A 24,731-nucleotide genomic window follows, 5' to 3' on the forward strand; every position below is an offset into this window, starting at 1 on the left:
CACCAAATAGGATTTCAACTTAATTTCTTCTATGGATTCATCTAACAATCATTTTCTCAATTTATCCATTTGTAAAATGTCACAAATTAGCGCTGCCGTCAACCAATACCCCAAAGTAACACCTTCACAGTGTTTGTTTGTCCAACAAGCCCCAACCCCCCAACATATTCAACATGAGTCAAATGATTCAAATGAAAAGCAGTAGATATATATTTCTGCATTTATTTTTAACACGAGTAAAGGTTTATCATGAATTGCAATTGCAATTATGTCAGAGGATTAAACAACTAATGCCTTCAGTGTGATTTGTATATGTTCTTGTGTTTCACGGGTCTCTATAATGATCAAGTACAAGTACCTCACGTGTGTTCAGTACTTGTATACTTTCCACCTCTGCTAAGATCAGAATCCTCTAAGCATGTTGTAAAGTAGAGAACAACTCTACAGGCAAATGCATTCAAAGTTAACACTAAGAAGAAGAACATCAGCGTACCGCGACTCTGCCTCTAACCATCCCTCTGGCCCATACATTATTCATCGCCCCCACATCTCATTTATTCCCTCAACTCTTTTTATTTCCAGCCAGCTGATTTATGAAACTATCATGTGCTGACTTCAGTCGAATATTCCCATTCATTCTTCTTTTTATCTGCGCTCCGAAAAGACGGCGCTGCCTTGAGCAGATGAATAGCGTTCAGAAACGTGCTCTGCCATTTCCTTTTGATGGGCTGCAATGTTAAGCAGGTGTTTGTGTGAACGGTCGATCTGTGGAACAGGAGTGCCTGTATCCAGAGAGCTCTCTGTGTGGCTGCCTCTAGTTTCTCTTTCTTTCTCCGTCTATCTATCTATCTAGCTGCTGTCTGACACCAATGCCAAATCTAAATCTTTGGCGACTTGTAAAATGCGGCAGACTGGGTGTGAACATTTCCTATTTTCTGAGGGAGAAACTGCTTGTTCCAAGGTCCTGCTGTCAGAACAGCTGCAGTCTTCCTCAGCTCACTTTCACATGTACAGTTCTATAAGGAGGGACGATTTGACAGTTTGCAAAAAAGCCTTTTAATTATTCCAGGTTCTCGCTACATCTCAGCGTCCTCTCCCATCGATCTAAGGGACTGCACGCTCCGCACTGTTTCAGAGATCAGGCCTGTGATATATTCACTGATTTGGCTTCAATAGGCGCCTCATTACTTTGAGTTCTCTTGCAGGAAGCAGCAGCTGAGCTGTGTGAGGAAATTGAAAGGCCTCTGCAGCTGTGAGATGACAGAATGTGTCTTTACCAATGTGGAACTGAGAAAGATCTGCAAGAGAGAAGGGAGAACAAAAAGTTTAGATAGTGATCAATCGGTGGAAAGTAAAACTAATGATCCGTTAAAGTGATGCCGAGAGACAGATTGAGGACATGTTCCAGTTATTCATTATTCGGCTGAGTTGGGGAGGAAATACAACGAGGACAGACAGATGCTGCTGCTGAGATGGGAAGTGTCTAGAATTGTGGGTCTGTGGTTGTGTTATGGCTAGTGATGGGTTGTGTCCCGGCTGCTATTTGGATTAAACAAAGCTCTCAATATACTTTAATATTTTATTATTTTGTCACTCATTAAATCAACATGAGATCGCACCCTTGCTCAATTCAACACACAAAGGGGAGTTCCTGCTACAGTCTTATTTTGGCCGGTCATGACCAGTTAGCATATGTTAGCTAGCAGTACTCAAACTAAATATTGCTGTGTAGGCCTATATACTTGTGCCATTGTTCAAGTATCAATTATCCTGTTGGTGTCATTGGTGGCCACAGCTGTTGTATATCATATATAAATGCTAGCTTGAGTGAAAGATCTTAAGTTCCCTTTTAAGCTCTTTAGCGCTTTATAGAATCTTTCAGCTACTGTAATAGTTACTTTTTAAAAAAAAATTTTTTGTTTCATTGGGTTCATATTGTCATTTTTGCCTTCAGCTGTCTGCTCTTTTCAACAGAAAGGCTTTGCCGCCACTCTACCTGCCTAGCTTTAAACGGCTAAGATAGCGACTACTGTAGCTGTTGAACAATGTGAAGCATTAACTGCTACAGAGCACTGTTTTCCATTGAGGGGCGGAGGAGACCAAACATGGAGCTAAAAGCTGTCCAGGACCTACATCAGATGGGACCATTATTGCTCCATATCTGCTGAATGTGTCAAAAAGCCATCATACATCCATCTGTAACAAGTTAGAATATGTCTGTTGTTGAGCTTATTTCCTGTAGTGACATCTGTTATTTTAGGTTAAAAAGGCGATTAGTAATCTAAATAAACAAATGTCGGCCTCGGTTAAAATTATATTATTTTCTTTATTTTACTGTTGGAATTTGGCCTTCTTTTGACTTTGTAATGCATACTTCCATAGTATACTATTACTTACTATAACTGTTCTTACTGCTACACTTGTCTGCCCTTTATGGTCTATAACTCTTGGTATCTTCTTGAAAGAGAGTTCCCAACTTTGCTTTAGCTGCTTTTTCCCATCTCACTTACACCTTCACATGACTCGCATATCTGGCACAAAGAGATACCCGTGTTGCTCAGAGGCAGGATGACGGTGTGGAGGTGCTTGTATTTACACAAGAAGAGTGCCCCAGAAAGTCACCAGCACCCTGGGGAGCCCACACAGTGGATGCCGCAGTGAGAGCACACGCTCCTCACAGGCGCTTCTCACTTAGTGACAAATTCTTCTTTCATTATTTGCTTTCTAGTTCGTCTCAGTCTATTTTTAACGTGAGTGAATCTGGGAAGGTAGTGTTGTGCTGAGAGGGGCAAATCAATGTTTCTTTATCTGCAGCTCAGGAGCAAGTGCAGGCTTTTCTGCTTCCAACAAATGCCCCCTCGACGTGATTGATCCAACTGATGTCATTTGGACCTCTCTGGCAATGTGTGTGTGTGTGTGTGTGTCAATTGCAAGAGTAAATTAGATTTTGTCTCAGTTTTTTTTTATTAGGGACAGGCGACAACCAGAGCTCTAAGGTTACCTGTGTGTGCCATGGTTACTTTGCTATATCTATGGTTCTTTATCAATAGTGGATACACACATTCGTCTGACCTTTCTGTAATCAGAAATGGATCATTTAAATCTTGAGTAAATAGAAAAAAACATTTTCAGTAATAGTATTAATTGAATGTAACAGTGTCATTTCAGGCCCCTTGCTTTAAGAGGAGATATGGTGCACAAAAGGAATAGTTTAGGGTATACCATCGACTATAAGAAGTGGATTGTGTCACAGGGAGGACCTATTGTTATTTGGACTGCAGTTTTGAAGCATTGAGATTTGTTGTTGTCACCATCTTGACTTTTGCATCATTCGGTACCAGCCGTGACATGCAAGGATCAAAGTACGACAGAACTCTGAATCTAAAACCTTCACACTCTTAAGGCTGAAAACAAACTTTGAAGGAGACAAATCTGAGACCAAAGTATAGAACAAACCAAGATGGCCCCCACCGATGGCATACCCAACAATATTGTCTATTTTTACTTTAAATCGCAACAATATTTATAAATTGAACATCGTGCTGTATTTCAGAAGGCTTAAAGTGAAAATGAAGACTACTATTAAGGTAATAAATCAAGTGAGAAGTAGGGTCTTTTCCTCATAGACTTCTATTCAACCGGACTTGTTTTTGCACTCCCAGGTGTCGACCCCCTGCTGGACATTAGAAAGAATGCAGGTTTAAGGCAGAACTTTTCTTCACTTTCAGACCTGAAGGTTTAAAACAATTTATTTGATAGAAAATGTGCCTAATTAGCATTATAGTTGGTATCACACATACATTCCAATGAGATAATGAACATCTGGACATATATGCCCCAAAAACGTGTAAATAACATGAATTCACACATTTATTTCCCTCTTTGTCCTAAGACCTCATGCATAACCATGAGCTGCTTGGTCTATCGCAGATGGTGGCTTTAAGTGAATCTGTTCAATCTGCACTTTGCTGATGGCAAAGAGGAAGAGTAGCTGTTAAAGATAATTGTGTGACTGCTTCAGGAGGCAGGTTCTCCCCCCCCCCCCCGCCTTCAGCACCAAGTGTCCTCATTAGGAGGTACTGATGAGCCTGGCAGGGTCAGGTCAGGACAGATGCTTAAACTGATTTAACGTGCTTCTTTGTGCGCAACATTCCAGTGCAGGAATGACATGTATTTAAGGAATGACATTGCTTCATAAAGGAATCACCAGGAGAGAAATATCCCACATCAGTGTTTACACAAGAAGGACAGCTGATTTTGTGCGGTGGCATACTGCATCTTTTTGATTTTCAAGCTACAGCAAACTGAAGTTATACGAATCCTGATGGAAAAGTTCTTCACAAAATTGAAATAGTAGTGCTATTTATCAGTATAGATTGTTTTGGTGTAAGTTGCGAATTGTGAGATATATTGTGTTAAAGGTCCCATGTCATGGCCATTTCCACTGATCATAATTCCATTGTTGAGGTCTACTAGAATATATTTATATTGTGCAATTTTCCAAACTCACATTGGTTTCTCATACAGCATCTCAGTATAGTATGTGTATTCACTCTGTCCTAAACGGCTTGTTGGAGCTCCTGCCCCCCCCCTCCCTGTGAGCCCAGTGCTCTGATTGGTCGGGACATTGCGATACAGCGGGACAGCGCGAAACTCATCCTGAGCACACACAAACACTCACAGCCGAAGTAAAAATAATAAGTGCGGCTTGATATTGAGAAATAAAAAGGTTTATAACGCTGTGAGCATGGGTCCGCGGAGAGCATTTCTCCGCCATCCCAACTCGTCTGTTACCAACCAGGGAGCTCTATGCAAGTCAATGGGACTCCCTGTTAGTTGAAAATGTACGCTAAAGGTCCCCCCACTGTGTTTGATAGTGACGGTGTGTGAGGATCTCCGCGGACTGGTCCATTTTGGAAACAAATGGGAAAAGAGAAATGTCCAACGAGGCGTTCTGGGGCAGCATAGACATGTCTTCTCTGTGTTAGAGTTTTACTCCCTACAGGGTGTACTTTGAGGGTCTGTGACTCTGCAGACCGTTTACATGCAGAACAACCTTCATAACACACAAGGGGACGGGTAATAACCGGAAAAGCATGACATGGGCCCTATAAGAGAGTGTGCCTTCTCTCCAATATAATTTAATTATATGGCCCTCTGGTTGTGGTGCTCAGGAATATATTTGAAAAATCATTACCTGGATACAGAAAGATAATCTACACACTTTGCTGTAATCAACAAGTTATTCTGTTTGTTTAGCACATTCACCGACACAGGCCAATAGCAATCTAGTTTCATTTTGTTGGAGAAGAGCTAGATATGTGTTCGTCCGATATCTAAATCACTGAGGAGCTCTCACACCGACACGATATACATTTATGAACGGAACTAAAAGTTAGAGGCAAAATATGTACTTGTGATTTGTGGAAGAACTGTCCCAGCATCATGAATGTAGACTTGTGAGGTCGTATTAATGGATGTGTTCCCAGCATACACACCAGCATGTTGGTCTTCAGACAGTGAAGTGACAAGTCACTGTTCTGTAAACGATGACATGTGAAGACTGACCTCAATATGTCACAAGAGAACCAAAGACAGAAGCATCAGACGTCTCCGCTTTGTCAGAATAATGTTCTGCAGGTGCCTTAACTATGGGTAGGAATGAACAACATGTATTGATTCCAATGGTATAATGTGTTGTTTGGGTCTGATTCTTTCTATTCATTTACTCAATGATTCCGATCCAATTTGGAGACCAGTCTGGAAGATAATATATGAAAACTGGTACAACTTGTCAGAAAATGACTGCACTATTGAGTGACCTTGAATATAAGAATAATCAAAAGCTAAAGCCATCACTATTGGGCACATATGTATGTAAAAGAGAATCACCTCAACGTGACCAAACAAAGTAAACAAACAAAGAACAGTCGTAGCTACAGTTGAATTAGACTATGGTCGAGATGTTTTAGTGCGTCTGACGAGGAATAAGAAAGAGTATAAAGAATGAGCTGACTTCATTGATCTCTGCTGCTTTCTTCTGATTGGCTAACTGTGTGTGTGTGTGGGGGGGTTTGTGTGTGTGTGCGTGTGTGTGTGTGTGTGTGTGGGGGGGGGGTCTGGTGTTAGTTCTTCCTTGGCCCTAGGAGAAATTTGACCACCATAGCCCCCATCCACACAATCAATATTACTTATATCAATAATGGATGAAGACTTAGTGACTAAATGTAATTTTTAAAGGCTTTAAATAAAGGCTACAAATGGAAATGTGTCACTGGTATTGACCAACCCTCAATGACTTCTCACCAAACTCTCCACTTCCCCTCATCTCTACGAGGTCATCTCACACTCTAAAAACAAATGCCTTGGCTCAACAAAGAAAATCAACGCAACAGTTTGCATCAATGTTTATTGAGTTAAGACAACTTCTAATGAAATTGTCTTAAAGCAACAAAGTTATTTGAGTTAGGGGAGAAGGCTTTTCCTCTACAATCAGAGGTGTTTTTAATTACCACTTACTTAATAATTGGTATTATAAACACAAGTTTTTAAGTTGATTACTCAAAAGATTAAGTTGTTCCAACTAGTTTTACCGTATGATTTAAAAGGAATTTTAAGTTGTGTGTACTTAATTACCATCATTGTGAACACACGTTTTTAAGTTGACAACCATTTATAAATGAAGTTGCTCCAAATATATTGTATTCAATAGTTTTTTTTCTTAGCTTTTTCATGTTTTTGCCTTTAAAGAAAGAAATTAATTGATTCCACAACAAAAATATTAGGCAATTCACTTTTTATTTTGAACTGCAGTTGTTTATTTCAACACATGATGTTTCAATCAGGAGAGAATTCATTTTGTCTGAACATTTATTGACACATGCCACACAGTATGATAAGGTGCATGAACACCTGGAATCACAGCTGACTGCAGGAGAGAGGAGAACCATTTTATAATTTGGCTGCAGCACGTTGATTGGCTGCTGGAGAATGAGGTGAAATGTAATAGGTTAAAGAGAACGCCTGTGATGAGCTGATTATATGCAGCTGTGGAGTGAATGTATTTACACCCAGGCTGCAGTCGGATAGTTTAAAAATCAGCTCCTAAGTTCTAACCCTATCGTCTATTCCTTGACCTCTGAGTGAAACGTCACGGGGTTAAGGGATAGTGGATAGGAGAATTCAAAAGGACTTAGGAGAAGAGACTGCGGTACTTTAGAGAATCCGAATGCACTTTCACTATCCGACGTGTTTCTGATGCGCCAGCGGACGTCCTGAATGTGTGTCTGCTGCTATGGGGTAACCATGGAAACCACAGTTTTCTATCCAGCGGACTACAAACATGGATGCTCAATAAGAAGGAGGGGCTGCTGTGAACTCATCCAGAGACTCTGCACCGTGCTCTGATGCTGCTGCTTTGCTTTATGAACGTGGACAACAGAGAAACATATTCTTCAGGACCAAAGTTGGAACTGAAATAAAAAAGGAAAGTGAAACTTCTGCTCGTCCCCCTCTCCCTCCGGTCCACGTTAATACCAATGATCCCAACACGTATGATTGTATGAACTAAAGATCTTAAATCAATACAGATGTATTTATTATAAACGTTAGTCCTTAACATCTATCTCTGTGTATATCACCATTCAAACATCTTTAGAAGTTGAACAAACCCCACACAGCTCAGTAAAGACTTTATTTGATCATTTCAGTAAAAACTAACGTTCATATTTCTCTCTTTATTATAATACTGATGAACGTTCAGAACAAAGCACTTTGTAACTTACCACCTATGTTTTAAAAAGCTTAATAAGCACCGTAACTTTCATGATATCATTTCTCCGTCATAATCGATTGTTTCCGTGAACGGCCGACTGTTGAGTGACGGCAAATGCTGCGGCTGCAATGCATTGTGGGGCAGCATTTTCGCTTCTCCTGTCGGTTAGGGAGGTCCGGTGGTTCCTAAGCTAAAGGAGGTTATAAAGGAAGTTTGAAACCTCCTTTCCTATCATTCTCATCATTCTAGAGAATTCGAACGGCACTTATCATGGCTGCCACTGAGGGACTTCCGGGTCATTTCACTCCTTTAGGAAGGTTCCTAAGCTAAATGGACTATTCGACTTCAGCCCCAGTCTTCCTGAAAGAACGTGCGCTGAGCTTCATTTAAATCTTGAAAAAAAAGATAAATAACACATTTAAATTGCCCCACAAATAATAAATAAACACATTAACCATATTACCGTGGGACATGGGGACACAGCAAATACATGCTGCCATCACAACGCAGTTAGAGGCCTTTGCATATTTAAAACCAGTGCCAAATATGTCAAATCAAACAAACTCTCAATGGCCACCAGTCTGCAGATCACACACATCCCTTTGACAAAAGATGTAACAAAGATGTTTACACTGCCGACAGTCATTATTTCAAACAGTGTGAACACATTTAACGCAGAATGCTTGCTCATTCATTTGTTTCCCTGGACCACGATGGTTGCCATGGTATGGTCAGATCCTGGGGTGGACCGGTCACTGATGAAGGCGATATTCATGTCCTTTTGAAGCACATTAAATAAAAGGTTAGCGCATAAGAGATAATGAATTAGGTAATTGCATTCTTTTCAAACTGTCACTCTTAGCGAATTCAGAGCCATTATTACCAGCTGCTAAAGCAACGCTGGTATTGTTTTCACCTATTGAGTCTGCATGTGTGTGTCGTCATGGCAATGTGGTCCTGAAGACACACAGAGGTGCTTTTGAGTACTTTGCCTAGTGTTTAAATGCATGTGAACAGATTTAGTCAATCCCAACCGAGCAAGTTTTAGCGTATCTTCTCATCTGTTTGCAGGTTCCATACAATACTTGAACTGGAGCAGAAGAGCAGAAGCCACTTTTCAAATGTTACACAATCCTTTTCCCATGCCATTGCTGCCAACACCTATCCATGCTGAACGTTGCTAAGATATTATTGATTGGGGTGTGGCCAAGAGTGCAATATGCTTCAAAATGTAACTGACAGAGAGCAGTGCTTTTGTCCTGGGCCCATGGATTTTATTTTATTTCAAGATTTTTAATTACGTCGCTAAACTCCTTGAAAAGGTCCTCTTCCTTTTCTCCAAGGTACACGACAAGGCAGCGGATGGCTATAGTTCTCTGCGTACTTCAATTGTATTGTGCTATTTTTGAAAAAGGAAAAAAAGAGAAATGACCTAAATGAATATATTCTGAATGGGTGACTGCCAACATCTTGCATTTCAATGACAACTCTAAATAAGGATCCTACCTCAAGAAGCATGTCCTTGATCTGCTTCACGAGATTCATTTTTAATAAAAAGCGATATCACAATAGTAACCAAAGTATTTGTACTCTCACAGTAGCCTCTACTACTTTGTATCACAGAACTATTCACAGTTCAAAGGCTGCTAATGTTGGCCAAACAGCAATTTGCCTATACAGTGCAACTACAAGGCTATCTGTGTTTGAATGACAAAAGATGACACTCACCTTAAAATGTCCTCTGTATATTTCTATTTGTCTTAACTGTGGGAACTTGTCCAGGCATGTTGAGTGGGAGTGGACTTGAAATCCTTAACTCAAGGTGTAGAACAATTAAGTTATCAAGCCAATTGCATTACTTACTACAACTTGAATTTAGTTTGAAGTCAATTAACGCAGAAATCAGAGTTCAAATTACACACAATATTAAGTTGATGTAATTACCAACATTATTACGTCAACAAATGTTTATCTAAATCAATTAACTCACATTTTTATCTTGCAACCATGCATTTAATTAAGTGGAGGTGAAAGGTCGCCTGAATTCGTTTTTGGAGTGCACCTATCCTTTCTGATTGGTTTGTTATTTGTGCATCAGCTTTGTTTCATTTAGCTGTAGTTCCTGTTCACCAAACAGCAGCAACAGCTTCGGGTGTTAACGGCTGAATAAAATGCTTTTAGAAGTAGTTATCTGAACATAGATGAGGTTCAGTAGGCTGTAGTAATCTATTCCTAAGCTAGATCACTGCAGCCATAACACAAATCGTGACTTCAAATGTACGTACATACATACAGATGCAACTTTAAGTTCCCATCTACTAATTGTACCCCAAACGACCATCTTTTCCTTGAACTAACCAATGATTTTTGTATCAATGTTTTGCAACATTGCAACCTGCTAAAACGGTTTCATATCGTGAGGGTAGGTGTCATTTGTCCCATCTGAAGCATTTTAATAGTAGTGATAAGAAACTGATAAGACACCTTTGAGATAACAATCAATCATATACATGTAGCAACCAACTGGTGAAGTTCGTGTTGCATTTAGAAGCTAAATGGCCATTTTGTGGAATGAAGGTTGAGACCAAAAACGGAGCTAAAAGGCAGTTTTCCTGTTGGATGTGTGAATAGGTATTACTCACATCTTCGTCATAACAACCACCCTTTGATTTCCCCATCAGCCCACTCCCACCACTCAAACAGTATATTGTTAAATGAGATCACTCGGGTGTAGTTTGAGCTTTAATGTGTTACCTGATCTTGTGCTCAGAGGGATGCTTGATGTATCTTATGATTAATGCTAGCTGCGCCTGCTTTCTTCTTATTTCTTCTTGAATTCCTGCGTGGTCCTAGTATTGGGTTTCTCCAGGCACTCTCCATTATCTCTGCTTTGGAATTCTTCCAGTCGATCTTTTCTGAAGAAGGTCCCTAAGGTCAGGCCTTGCCATGCCTCTTCCTCTCTGAAATCACATGTTATGTTCTGTCCAATGAAGCGCTCGCCCGACGGTCTCAGACAATTTTCTGGATGTGTGGCTGCAGAATTGATTTTCTTCCAAATCACATCAGTCTACTTAAAACCATTCACCATCCCTTTTCTATTGTACCTAGACAAACACATTGTGTTATTGATCTTTAGTATACATCTAATGGAGGAGTTTGGTCTATGGGATTGTCCCAGTTTTAACAAAGTTTAAACTCATCTTACACTAACTCCCAACCTTTGTTGAAAGGAGTAATGACTTTTGTGTCGACCCAGTGAAGCCTAACCCTATCTAACCCGAACTGTCTGAAAAAGCCAGTAATTGCACTTATTCTTTCGTAATTGTCAATGTCAGCACGTGTTATAAGGTCACTTGACCTAACTCAAGTTCTACATGGGAAACCTTATTGTTATCGTTTCATTGACATTATTTAAGAAGGATCAGTTGGTCCAATGAAAATGTATCTGCTTGCATCTTTCAGGCTTTCTGTCTTATTGACTCACTAATTCACTGATTCCTCCCAAACGAGCTGCAGATGTTCATGCACTTTGCTTATTTCCGCTAAGAAGGGCACCACCCAGCTTCTGCGGCTCTAATTATTCATTAAGTCCCCAACTGTCCCTAGAGTTTGATAAACAGATGGGAAATGGTCTTTATGGCAAATGATCGTGACAATGCCAGCAGATTAATATTACATTAAATGTGGAAATATCATAAAGGGTTGGTATCAAGCCATGCACATGTTTTTTCTTCATTCTTCAATTTCATTTAAATGTTTAAACCAACGAAATAAAGTCCTTATGGTAACTGTTGACAGAGATATGTGGTTCATCGAAATGGGACATGGTTTATGAAAGCCATAATGCTGTTTAGTTATTGAAATGTTCATTCATCTCCATTTTACTGGGGGGGGGAAATGCAAATAATCATCTTTTAATACCTTAGGGTAATTGAGAATATTTAGTTGATTTGGGGTGAACTGCCCCTTTAAGAAACTGACACCACACATGCTTTGTTTATATGGTTATGCAGACTGATTCACTGAATGAAATGAACTGTGAAATACCTTAAAATAAAAAGCAATAACTGTTTTTGTACTTTTCCTCCCATCAGCTTCCTCTTGATCTTCTCCTGTCTCATCCTCTCAGTGTTTGCCACCATCAGAGAGTTCAAGAATAGCTCAGAGAGTGCCTTGTACATCCTGGTAGGTACCATTTAATTAGTTGTACTCCATATACAAACATGTCTCAGGGTTAACTTTGGTTTGTTCCACAGGAAATAGTGACCATCGTGGTGTTTGGAGTGGAGTACATCGTGAGGATATGGGCGGCTGGCTGCTGCTGTCGGTACAGAGGATGGAGCGGGAGGCTCAAGTTCGCCAGAAAGCCTTTCTGTGTCATAGGTGAGAAAACAGAGTGGGGCTGGATGTCCCCTTGCTCTCATAGACAGAGGTAGGGAGTAGTGGAGCACAAATACTTTGTTACTGTACTTAAGTACATTTTTCTGGTATCACTTTACTCCACTACATATTTTTCTGACGACTTTCTACTTTTACTTCTTACATTGTTAACACAAATACCTGTACTTTCTACTTCTTACATTTTCCAAACAGGCTGGTTCCTTTAGTTTGAATGTGTGTTTGGTGGCGTGATCATTATTATTTAGAGTCATTGCGTGCCTATTGATTTGAACACGATCCGTGTATCCATCATTTCCTGGTCTTCTCTAAAGAAGAGGGACCAATGAAAACGTTGTCATGTTGCCGTTGTTCAGCATGGAAACAATCATTAGCTAACAATGACATTAATGTTCTATTCATATAAAGGGAGGTCAGTTACTCTTTAAAACAGCTGCTAGTTATGGGTACATTTCGAAGCTCATACTTCTTTACTTTTACTCGAGTGACGAAGTTTAGTCAGTACTTCAACTTTTACCAGAGTATTTTTAAACACAAGTATCTAGGGATGTCCCGATCACCTTTTTTTGCTCCCGATCCGATTCCGATCATTTGATTTTGACAATCCGCCAATACCGATTTTTCCCGATCCGATCTTTATGCAATGCATTAAGAGAAAACAAAGGTAACAGATAACGGCTGGTCATCCAACGCGATGAATTCAGCTATCTTGGCTGTTATTTTTTTGGCCTTTTCACTGTTCTGGGGCAGTTTCTCTTTCCTCTTAAAAGTCTCTGAAAGTGTCGGTTGTTTCAGTGCCGTTACCTGAGTGGCCGCTGTGTACTCGTCGTGTTGTTGTTGGTGTTTGTTTCTCAGGTAGCGTATTAGATTGGTCGTGTTGAACGTAGCTCTGTTCTTTCCACCACGCGGAACCTCCGCCTTGCAAACATTGCATCTGGCTGTTACACTGCCTTCGCTTTCAATTTTATAATACTTCCAAACTCCTGACATTTTCTCTGTCCCGACTCCCGAGTCACCAGCTGAACGTAGCCTCTCGTTAGCTTACTGCTACTATTAGACACTGCGCCCACTCTGTTGCCAGATTTGAGAGAAATAAGCAACCAGGTCTATGAAAACAAGCCCAAAGAAAGCAACACATACATGATGTTGTGTAATTTTAAACCAAAACGTAGTCCTCAGGATGACTTTAAGACGTGAACATGGTCATTTTTGTTTTGTAACATTAAATAAAAAAAAATATTTTATATAATTTTTTTTTTTTTTTTTTTAATTCCCGATCCGCGATTTTTTTCTCCCGATTCCGATCTTTTAAAAATCACGTCATCGGGGATCTGTATCTTCCCCAGCGTGTTCAGAGTTCTGTGATGTGTCTTCTCTCTCCAGACATCATGGTGCTGATCGCCTCAGTGTCAGTGCTGGCGGCCGGTTCTCAGGGCAATGTGTTCGCCACCTCTGCCATCAGGAGTTTGAGATTCCTGCAGATCCTGCGCATGCTGCGTATGGACCGCCGGGGGGGCACCTGGAAGCTGCTGGGATCTGTAGTTTACGCCCACAGCAAGGTGACATCATTCGAGATTTACTGTAGAAGTTGAATAAGAGTTGAATGCTCCGTCTTCTAAACACCTTTCTCAAAGGTGTGATCACAGTGTATTAGCCAGCCAGATGTGGTGTTAACAAGCATATCTACTGTGCTCTGCAGTTCCATTAACTCCACTGAAATGTATGCTAAGTAAAGGTAAAAAAAAACATCTTTTAAGATAAATAATGTTTTGAATACTGTCTTTACTGTATTATCATTTCCAGCTTTTGATTAGATGATTAATTTACTGTAAATTTAAACATGTGTTAACTGTTTTATTTTACAGTCAATCAATACAGTGGTCTCCTGGGTGAAAGTGGTCTTCACATGGGATTTAAACCATGGGGGTTCAAACTAATAGTGCTTTATTTTCCACCGTGTTAATTCAGTGACAGTAATCCTGTCATGGTATGGAAATATATGTATGAGCTTTGAATTATCAGCTTGCACGAACAAGATAGTGGAAAACTGTGTGTGTTTGTGTGAGACGACAGAGAGAGGAAGCATCGAGGGAAACAAAGACGGTTATTATGAAGTGCTTGGTCTACCGCAGAGGACAATGGACTCACATAATTATGTTTCTAATTTCATGTAATATTATTACAAAGGCCATTTTTACCAATTTACAGAGGTTACATCACCACTTTGCCAGGCTTCCTCGATGACACTATTACTTTAGATTCCCTTCCGCTCACTGTATTGTTCTTCCCTGCAGGAGCTCATCACAGCGTGGTACATCGGCTTCCTGTGCCTCATCCTGGCTTCATTCCTGGTCTACTCCGTGGAGAAGGATTCAAATACTGAGTTTGAGACCTATGCTGATGCCCTTTGGTGGGGACTGGTAAGACAGGGGGGAAAGGGTTTGTCTTATGCTACACATTTTATTTCCAGTTTTCCATTCTTTCTTTTATGCAACCTGTTCCACGAATCAGAGTGACTTTAACTTATCTTCTCACCAGATAACTCTCACCACCATTGGTTATGGTGATAAGGTTCCAAAGACCTGGAATGGTCGCATGCTGGCAGCCGCGTTCAGCATGATCGGGGTGGCCTTCTTTGCACTTCCTGCTGTGAGTACGACACACTTTGAACCCAGTGTCGTGGTTTATTTTGTGTTAATTAAGTCTCTATGTTGTTAAGTGATCAGCAATGTGGTGCAACTGCTCTGTACCTCCATAAGAATGTGTCTATTGTATTCTTGAGTTTGCATTCCTTGTTCTGTTTTTCACCCCTCATGCTAACTACTTAGTATTCTTTTAGAACACAAGAACATAACATATTTCATTATTTTAACCATGAAAGACCAGATTGTGTATACTTGACCATCTAATTGATTCAATAAACAATGTGACACATGGCGTCATAGAGACTATCAACAGAGAGCATAAACTAGACTTACATTCATCAGGTCATACAAAAAACAACCCCAAATGCAAATGATGATCCTCTACATCCACTGATTGTGTGAAAATGGCCAATTGTTGGTTAGCACAAAAACATCTAAAAAGGAAGTGGTATTCTCAGCTTGCCACGCTGCCACCAAGTGGCAAAATGACATACTTCTTTATAATGTATCATTTTGCCTCTTTTTGCTGTTGTTTTGTGTATTTTGTATGTTGTTTTGTGCGACTTTGTGGTCTTTTTGTGTCTATTTTTAGTTGTTATGTGTCACTTCATGAGACATTCTACTTTCAGCCATCAATCCATGGTCTGAGTGAACCAGCTAGGGCCCTGAACCTAGAGTACCTAAACTAATTATATTTGTATTTCTCTTGTAATTACATTTCTGCTGTGATATATTGAAAGGATGTGAATATTTAATATAATGTAGTGATCCCCAGCTACCTACACACTTTTCAGTCTTTTATGATCCCACCCAGAAAAATAAGCAGTCTAAGAGCCAGTCTAGAATATTATAGATTATTTGTCCTCTCTGGTAATTAGACTATAGAAGCCAGCTAAAAGCTTCCTCAAAAACACTGCTCATGTGTCCCTTCACATTTAGAAAGCTCTCCCCTAATGACATAATTCCAGTCACGGATGGGTTTGTCACTTGCTGCTAAATGTTTGGCATTTCACCTGAGATTTAAAAATGTCAGACTCAGCAGTAAGCTTTTAGTTAAACCTGGTCCTACACAAATATGATTGCTGTATCAGCATTCTGTTAACAGGAAACAGCCTTTACTTTTGCCATGTGGGAAGGAAATAATTGTATCAAACAATCATATTACCTTAAGGCTTTGTAGACATCTGTCATATTATATATATATGCCATCTTCTAGTTGTATGTGCTCCCTACTCTCTGCTGTGGAAGGTTCTACAAGATGTTGAAGGAGTTGCGGTTCCAACTTCTGGCCAATAGAGGTCAATAAAGATACCTTTATCGTTTTAGGGCATCCTGGGTTCTGGCTTTGCCCTGAAGGTACAAGAGCAACACAGGCAGAAACATTTTGAGAAGAGACGTACCCCTGCAGCAGGCCTCATCCAGGTAAAAACTGAATGATAACACCATTTATGGGATTTACAGCAGATTTGATTCCCGTTTGTGCTTCTGACGAAAAGATTAAAAGTCGTTTGCTGTCTCTTTCCAGGGTGCTTGGAGGTTTTATGCTACCAACCTTTCCCGGACAGATCTGATGTATACTTGGGATTTTTACGAGCAGACTGTAGCGATCCCAATGTACAGGTGATGGATATGTCTGAATAATGCTTTACATTTTCAATAAATACTGTTTTCCCATATCACATTCTGCCATCCCTCTGAAAACTAAGCTAAGTTGAAATCTGATTCTTTGTCTTATTGTATTCTAAACTCATTTGTTGAATCAGATACTACTGTGAAGCATCGCTCACCGGTGTGACTTTCACTTTCTGCTTAAATAAGGGTAATTGTACAGTGGCTGATGCTGATGTCTTGCCAGTGACACCTCTTTTGAAACATAGTTCCAAAGACAAACACTGCCAGTGGCTACTTTGTGAAATTAACCACCTATTTCACCGCCCAACTGTATGAATCAGCAGTTGAGCTGCCAGGCCAGACTTTCACGGCACACATTTCTGACTAATAGCCTATGTGTCTAGAAGAAGCTGCTTGTCTTTTCTAATTGAAAATGGCTTCTGTTTTTTGGTTTCATTCCAGTTGTAGGTAAAAAGGCGATGACCAGCAGAAAAGAGAACTGCCAAACTAAAAGTGCCCAGCGGCGAGCTTCAACTTTTCGACATTGAGTTGAAAGTTCCTTGACAGAAATGCTCTTTGTCTTTTCCCAGACTCATTCCACCTCTGAATCAGCTGGACCTGCTGAGGAACCTGAAGGGAAAGTCATTCAGGTAAAAACATGAGCATTGACAAAGCCGAAGACGATAATGAAAAGGATGCTGGGATGCTTACACTCAGTGTGCGAACTATACCACGGTCTCCGGGGGAGCCGGGATTTTTTTGTGGGGGGGTGGGGGGGGGGTAAATGTTGATCCGTGCATTAATAGCAACAGCACAGACATAGGCCTATTATAAAGAGAAAATCTGTTGCACACGGGGTGGTGCCACAGGTCTACATTTACATGAAACGTCCCGATGGATCATGTTCATGTCAACAGATTTCCCGAGCATGTATGGGCTACGCAAACTTCGATCAACTTGATAATAAATAATCCACGGACCACCAATGTAACGTGTGACTGTTTAATGAAATCAACTTAAAATGACTCAAAAACAGGCTACATTGTTTCACATTAATATTAATAATACAGCTATAGCACAACACAACCCTCTCACTGCCTGGAGAGACGCGATGCCACACACACAACACAACGATGCACATAGCTCTTCAGCCCCCAAGTTAACGTTAGCTGTCAAGTTAGCACTAGCACTGACCTTAGCTCCCTCCTCTCTCGGTTCTGTTGTAGCAGCAGTCACAACGTACGATGTGCTTCCACCAGCTACATTCGGTTGGTCTTCTTGATCAGGTTGTTTGGCCGTCTTTTTAAAGAAATTGCCCAAAGTAAGTTGTTTTTTTCAGCAGCAGCAACAATGCCTGGTAAACATGCAGTGCCAACTAAACGAGCTTGTGAGTGAGTGGGTAGTGGGTGGAGCTGCGGGCAGCGTGCAAGCAGGCGAAACTTTTTTCATGAATCATAAACTCTAAATATAATTTTATTTCACTTATTTTACACCTTTGAAAAAAAAAAACATGCCCAAAATGGAATTTATTTGGTCATCATATCAGTATTTTAGAGAGCTCCCCCCAAATGTCACAAACCATGTTCCCAGGGGAGCTCATGTCACCACTAGGGGAGCTATAGCTCCCCCTGCTCCCCTCCAGTTCGCACCCTGCTTACACTGTACAATGGGGAGCATAGTGATGATGGGTAATGGTTATTGCCATTGAAGGAATAATCTTTGGATTGGAAAAATGGATATTTAAAAAAAGAAAAGGGATACTAAATTTTTTTATTTGACAACCTTTGATAATTCAACTGGTAAACATAGTGTAGCATTGAGGGCCACATACATTTCTTGCATTGAAGAAGACTTCAAACTAGGGATTGAGACCATAAACTCACTTGGAACATGTATAGAGTGGTAATAAATCAAGCGAGAAGTAAGGGGATTTTTTTCATAGACTTCTATATAATTTGACTTCTGATCATATACAGTCTCTGCTTCTGACCAATAGGGCTGCCCCTGCTGGACATTAGAGATAATGCAGGTTTGAGACATTTTGGCTTTACTTTTGAGACCCGAAAGCTATGTATTTCCTCTTTTTTATTCTAATGAAATGCTTATATTAATTTGATAGAGACAGCTAAACTATGATTTAAAGTCTGTGTTGCTCATTGTCTGAAATGTACCATATAAAGTGACAATATTTTAATGTTGTTTTCAAAGCTTGTTTTAGCCGCCTAAAATGGCTGAAATGGCTCATGTCATTTCTTATCTTCTTTATCTCGTCTTATACTGTATGTAAATTGAATTTGAAGCTGCACACTTTTTTACGTCTAGCAACTTGTCTTAATATTTCTCTGAACATGTTCCAGGGCTAATCTACCACAACCTTAACAACATGGATCGATGTTAATTATGACATACAGTGTAACAGTTAGTTTCTCCTCCTCATAGGAAGGACTCTCAAGCTGAAACCTCTCCCAGGTCTGTGATCTGTTGGTATTTTATTTCTCTTCACCTCCCTTTGGCTTCTCTTCAAATCTGCTCTTAGCTACTGCTGAGGCACTCTTCTTGAGGGAGTGCGTGTGTACAGTATATCTGTCTGTGAGTGTGTGTTGTAAGTCCTGCGTGTCCGACATGGATGTGTCTGTATGTTAAGTAACTCCTTCAAGAACGGTCATGCTGCATTTGCTCACATGGTGCACCAAAGATCAGCTGAATTTGGCCTCATGCCCACTTTCTCACCACTAAGCTGTTCTTTGATTCTCTGGCTTTCAGCATCAGCTTGGGAACAAAAAAAGTGATTTTGAACACTTTAGGAGCTTGATTTATATCACATTGTTTTTGACTAAAGAAACAAGTGTTGTCTTTAAAGATGTAGTAACACTTTATCATGACTTGGTCCTTTATAAACTATTTGCTCATTGTATGCCCTAGGTCAGAAGATACTAGCAGGCATTTCAATTCATTACACATGTGGAAAAGTAACAAAAGGAAAAATAAATTCAATCAATCAATCAATCAATCAATCAATCAATCAATCAATCAATCAATCAATCAATCAATCAATCAATCAATCAATCAATCAATCAATCAATGTTTATTTATATAGCCCAATATCACAAATGTTACATTTGTCTCAGTGGTCTTCACAGTGTGTACAGAATATCAGTATGACAATACGACACCCTCTGTCCTTAGACCCTCACATCGTACAAGGAAAAACTTCCAAAGAAAACCCAGTTTAAAGGGAAAAATGGGAGAAACCTCAGGGAGAGCAACAGAGGAGGGATCCTTCTCCCAGGACGGACAGACGTGCAATAGATGCCGTGTGTAAATTGAAAAGATAATACATTTGCAACATAGGTAGTCCAAATGTTTGGAAATGCATGTGTGTATAATAGGAAGATGAATCCACGAGGATATCCATCCAGGACCTATGATCCAGGACCACAGCCACGGCTCAAGATCCAGGGCTCGCGATGCAGGACACAGGACCGCAGGATCATCCATGACTCCGGATCCCAGCGTATATAGACACCAAAAAGAAAGACATTTGGGGAAGCTGGGTTAATCGGAACATGAGAGTACACAGGTACAGACAGAGAGAAGGAAGAAGTAAGATGTCCCCCGACAAACTAAGCCTATATCAGCAAAACTAGGGGCTGAATCTAATCAGCCCTAACTATAAGCTTTATCAAAACATTGATTGATTGACTAGCAGGCATTTCAATTCATTACACATGTGGAAAAGTAACAAAAGGAAAAATAAATTCAACTAACTGCTAGTTATATACAACAAATCTGTATTATAAATCAGTCACAATAAAGTGTTACTTGCATCACAGTATAGCACACACACTGCTGTTTTTGTGACTGTATCCACTGCTACTTTATCTTTTTGTGTCTCCTCTACTACCCACCACTGCAGTAGTGAAAATGCACACAAAGACAGACTTTGCGGGTGCTGTCCGAGAACTATTAGGTATAGTTGCTGCACAGATACTAAGTCTGCACTGCAAGTCTGTATGTTTTCTTCCATTCCTACCTCTGTTTCCTTTACCTACTCAAACACATAGAGGGAAAGGACTTACAAATATAGCTTAGTGAAAAATAGTATGTGACATACCTTTTTTCTCTGGAAAGATAATGCAGATATACATCCCTGTTTTCAGCCCTGTCACACTATGGTTTCTGTTTAGTAATGTCTCTATGCAGTTTATTTGCTTGCTACCTTTTTTTTGCCTAATCAGCAAACTTCTGTTCAGCAGGCAAGGTGCATATTGCTGAATACTTAATGCGTTTCCTTTGACCAGTTCCCGAGTATCAGGCGGAGCTCACAGTATGATGGTGAATTATTTTGCATGATTTATGTTCACTTTTTTTGCACACAGTGAGACCGCAGCTCTGCCTTTTTGAGATGTGCAGTGTCACTTTGCTTCCCATGCATGCTTGCTTGTAGCTTCCTGCTGCTTGCCTGACCCACTGAATGCTCCACTATGTTCGTATATGGACTTCTTCTGCTGTAGGACATTGCCCAATTTTACGTTTCCACAGAGGTAAGATCTATCATCACATCAGCGCAGAATTTGTCAAATTATAAAGATTACACTTGCACAAGAAAGCAGTAGGATAAAGACATTTAGTTAGAGTGTATTTAATTAAATGATGCATAAAAAAAATAGTTACATTTCCTTTTCATTGTTTACTCTCTGTAGTCGGAAGCCCAGCCTGAAGGACAAGGTGTTCCCAAGTCCTTCCAAGGCTCCCGTCGCCAAGGGGAAAGCTCAGTCTCCGGAGGAGGGGGCCGAGGCCAGTCCAAGCAAAGTTGCAAAGAGCTTGAGTTTCAATGAGAAGAACCGAGGGCCAAAGCACGCCTTCAAAGTCCGGGGCAGCGCCTCACGCCAAAACTCAGAGGGTGAGCGAACTCCACAGTCCAGAATAAACCGTTTAGAAGAACACTATCAATACCACTACCTTTTTGTCAAGAGATAGGGCGGAAACAGGTTAGGGTTAAAGTTGAACAACAGTGCATAGTAAAATATATCGTTTATTTTCTCTAAATTGGTGTGCATGTTAAGATAGAAATTCTCTGAAACAGAATTTAAACTCAATCAAACATCTTAAACATTAAGCAGCTTTAAAATAAGCTTGACATTTTTGGAAGTAGTTTTAGTGACCAATATACTGTATCTGCACAGGAGGAAGGAGCTGAGGAAGAGTGACTAGCTACATTACTGGCTAATGCTAGTGCTAGCTAGCGAGCTTGGATGAAAAGTTGCATGTATACATCATTCAAAAAGTAGTTTCAGTTGTCACTGAGACTCAAGTAATTTGTCAATGGACTAACATTTCAACCCAGTCTCACGGCATTTCGTGTTCACCAACACGATTTACCCCTTTTTTTCGTGTTGCACAGCACGATTTGAAAAGCAATGTATTTCTACTGGTAACGTGTTTCGTGCCTGCAGGCTGAAGCACGTCTTTTTCTCCGGTCGGGTCGTGGGAGACTGGAAGCTGTGTGGTTCATAAAAACATGTTCTTACTCAATATCAAGCCACAATTATTGCTTTTATTTTAAATCGTATAATTTCGGACTTTTGTTGCCGTCTGTGAGGAAAATAAATGGGGCTCAGAGCCTCAGGATACTGAAATCTGTATTTTTAAATATTTTTTTCCTTCTAATTTGTTATTCTTTTCAAAATAACACACTGTTATTTACTCACCAATAACACACACTTATCCTTGCTTTTATCTATTGGTTTAATTCCATAATCTCGGGCTTTTTTGGTGTCCGTCAGGAACTGAATTTCAAAATAAAAATAACCGGAAACAGACGTAGGCATTTACCCAAGATCCTCAGCTATGGTTTTAAGCTCGCTGATTGGATGTGTTAGCCGCAATGCATGCTGGGATTTGGTGTTTATATTATATGAAATCCGGAAAACATTTTAAAAGAATAAAATAATACTTAATTCCGAGTGCTCTTGCTTTTCTCTTTGAAAGTCATCACATAACGGCATTGTAATACACGGTTCGGCTGCATTACATATTACAGATCTGCCGTAGTTCTTTATTTAGAGAGCCCTGATGAGAAGACCTTTGGAAAAACTGGAAGAAATGGCGCCGAAACTGAATACTTGACGTGGATCATAAATATATCAAAAATTAAACAACATCTTCAATTTCTCTTCACACAATACGTCTCCTTGCAGTATCAACACTAATTCGGCTGACTTTTACATTTGATCTAATTCATAGATAGGTTATATTTACACCATAACGGTGCACAACTGATAGAAAAGGACTGTAGTTTTTAAAGATATTACTGATTTTCTTTGAATGTAAGAATGTAAATACTGAGTCTGAAATAGCATAGCAATATGCTGCAAAATGATGTGAAAGCATGCATAAAACTATACATCTTCAGATGTTGTACATACACACTAATAATACAAAGTTATTATGGCTGTGTGTACCTTGTGTACACCTCCTAGTGGTTAAAGCACGTTATTGAATTATTGTTTTTATGTGTTATATTTGATTAAAAAAATATTAAGAGTACATACTTTCATAGGGGGAAAGTATAAATATAGAAATATAGAATATAAAAAATCAAGAAGATACTATAAGTGATCTCTACAATAAAACAGTTTAGTGCAGGATGTACAAAGATAGGAGGAGGTGCAAAACAGAAAAACGGATTAACCTTTATTTAAACATTAAATATTAAATATTAAGCCTGACAAAGTAATTAACGTCTAATATATTGCTTTCCTGCAATGTTAACTATGTTGAAGCACTTATTTAACTAATATTATACACATTAATTATACTCTTATGTATGTAGATGAAAGAAATGTGCAGAATATGACAGTTTAATGGTGGAGGTACACACATATTGATAGATGTCTTGTAATGCACTGTTGAGGAACCTGTGACCCAAGTTTTTCATTCATTGCATAACTACACCGTAGTTGTGTATGATATGTCAATAAACCTTTGAAAATCTTGAAAGGGATGTGCAAAATAGCCATAATATGCAGTCTTTAATTAACTATTTGTAGAGAATAACGAGTAATGAATATACTTTATTACTTGTTTCCATTCATGTCAATTGCAGATACATGTTTAGTCTTCTCAAGCACCAACTATCAAATATCTCTCCTGATTGTTGGCACTTGACAATCACCTTACCTGAATTTTACTCAGGTGTAACTAAAGTCTGATTTAAGGGTTGTTTATATTTCACATAATTAATCAGAATCTGCAAAGTAACTCAAATAAATGCAGTGGAGTAAAAATACCAGGTTAACCTCTGAATTGTAGTGGAGTAGAATTACAAAGTAGCAATGAGCTGTCATGTGGGTATATATTAATGCTGCGCATTATGGACACAAGTGATTTTCACCCATTTATTAATTATATGTTTTACATTTGATAACACCAATGTGTTTAATAATGGCAACTTCTAATTGTGGGAAAAACGAAAACGTTCAGTAGAGACGTCCCATAGAACATTTTGCGAAACACAATAGCCAGCATGTGTAGTTCTGGGGGGGTGTTCGATTCCAGTTTTGGATAGTCTGGCGTGGTTTCGTTCCATTTCACACAGCTGTTTGACGCTCTGCGTAACCTTACGGGACTGTAGTCCTAAACGATAGCTGGGGATTATGGGTAGTGTAGTGTCTTCGGCCATCCTAAACTCAGAAATGTTGACAATCGCAATGATGCTCGAAATGTCCCTTTTAGGCCTACGTCTGTTTCCGGTTATTTTTATTTTGAAATTCAGTTCCTGACGGACACCAAAAAAGCCCGAGATTATGGAATTAAACCAATAAATAAAAGCAAGGATAATTGTGTGTTATTGGTGAGTAAATAACAGTGTGTTATTTTGAAAAGAATAACAAATTAGAAGGAAAAAAATATTTAAAAATACAGATTTCAGTATCCTGAGGCTCTGAGCCCCATTTATTTTCCTCACAGACGGCAACAAAAGTCCGAAATTATACGATTTAAAATAAAAGCAATAATTGTGGCTTGATATTGAGTAAGAACATGTTTTTATGAACCACACAGCTTCCGGTCTTCCACGACCCGACCGGAGAAAAAGACGTGCTGCAGCCTGCAGGCACGAAACACGTTACCAGTAGAAATACATTGATTTTAAAATCGTGCTGTGCGACACGAAAAAAAGGGGCAAATCGTGATGGTGAACACGAATCAATAGATGATCAATAGAATGCCGTGAGACTGGGTTGTATGAACGTATCTCAAATACGTTTATTTTCCACATATCTTTGCCATTTATTGTCTTG

The 24,731-nt window shown here is 39.6% G+C and overlaps 1 protein-coding gene across 2 annotated transcripts in view; it reads left to right on the forward strand.

The window, feature by feature from the left end:
* kcnq2b (potassium voltage-gated channel, KQT-like subfamily, member 2b) overlaps positions 1-24,731 on the forward strand; it is a 49,443-nt gene that overhangs the window by 7,330 nt on the left and 17,382 nt on the right. Inside the window, exons 2-12 of one of the 2 annotated variants that reach the window (XM_034086167.1) lie at positions 11,869-11,959; positions 12,031-12,157; positions 13,556-13,731; positions 14,467-14,592; positions 14,711-14,821; positions 16,144-16,239; positions 16,343-16,437; positions 17,019-17,078; positions 18,868-18,897; positions 20,345-20,398; positions 21,132-21,331. In XM_034086167.1, the coding sequence (XP_033942058.1) occupies positions 11,869-11,959; positions 12,031-12,157; positions 13,556-13,731; positions 14,467-14,592; positions 14,711-14,821; positions 16,144-16,239; positions 16,343-16,437; positions 17,019-17,078; positions 18,868-18,897; positions 20,345-20,398; positions 21,132-21,331 (1,166 nt within the window). The remainder of the gene's footprint in view (positions 1-11,868; positions 11,960-12,030; positions 12,158-13,555; positions 13,732-14,466; positions 14,593-14,710; positions 14,822-16,143; positions 16,240-16,342; positions 16,438-17,018; positions 17,079-18,867; positions 18,898-20,344; positions 20,399-21,131; positions 21,332-24,731) is intronic. The other variant, XM_034086168.1, reaches the window with a different exon arrangement.

This window comes from Pseudochaenichthys georgianus, chromosome 7 (genome assembly GCF_902827115.2).
Source record: "Pseudochaenichthys georgianus chromosome 7, fPseGeo1.2, whole genome shotgun sequence".
Lineage (NCBI taxonomy): Eukaryota > Metazoa > Chordata > Actinopteri > Perciformes > Channichthyidae > Pseudochaenichthys > Pseudochaenichthys georgianus.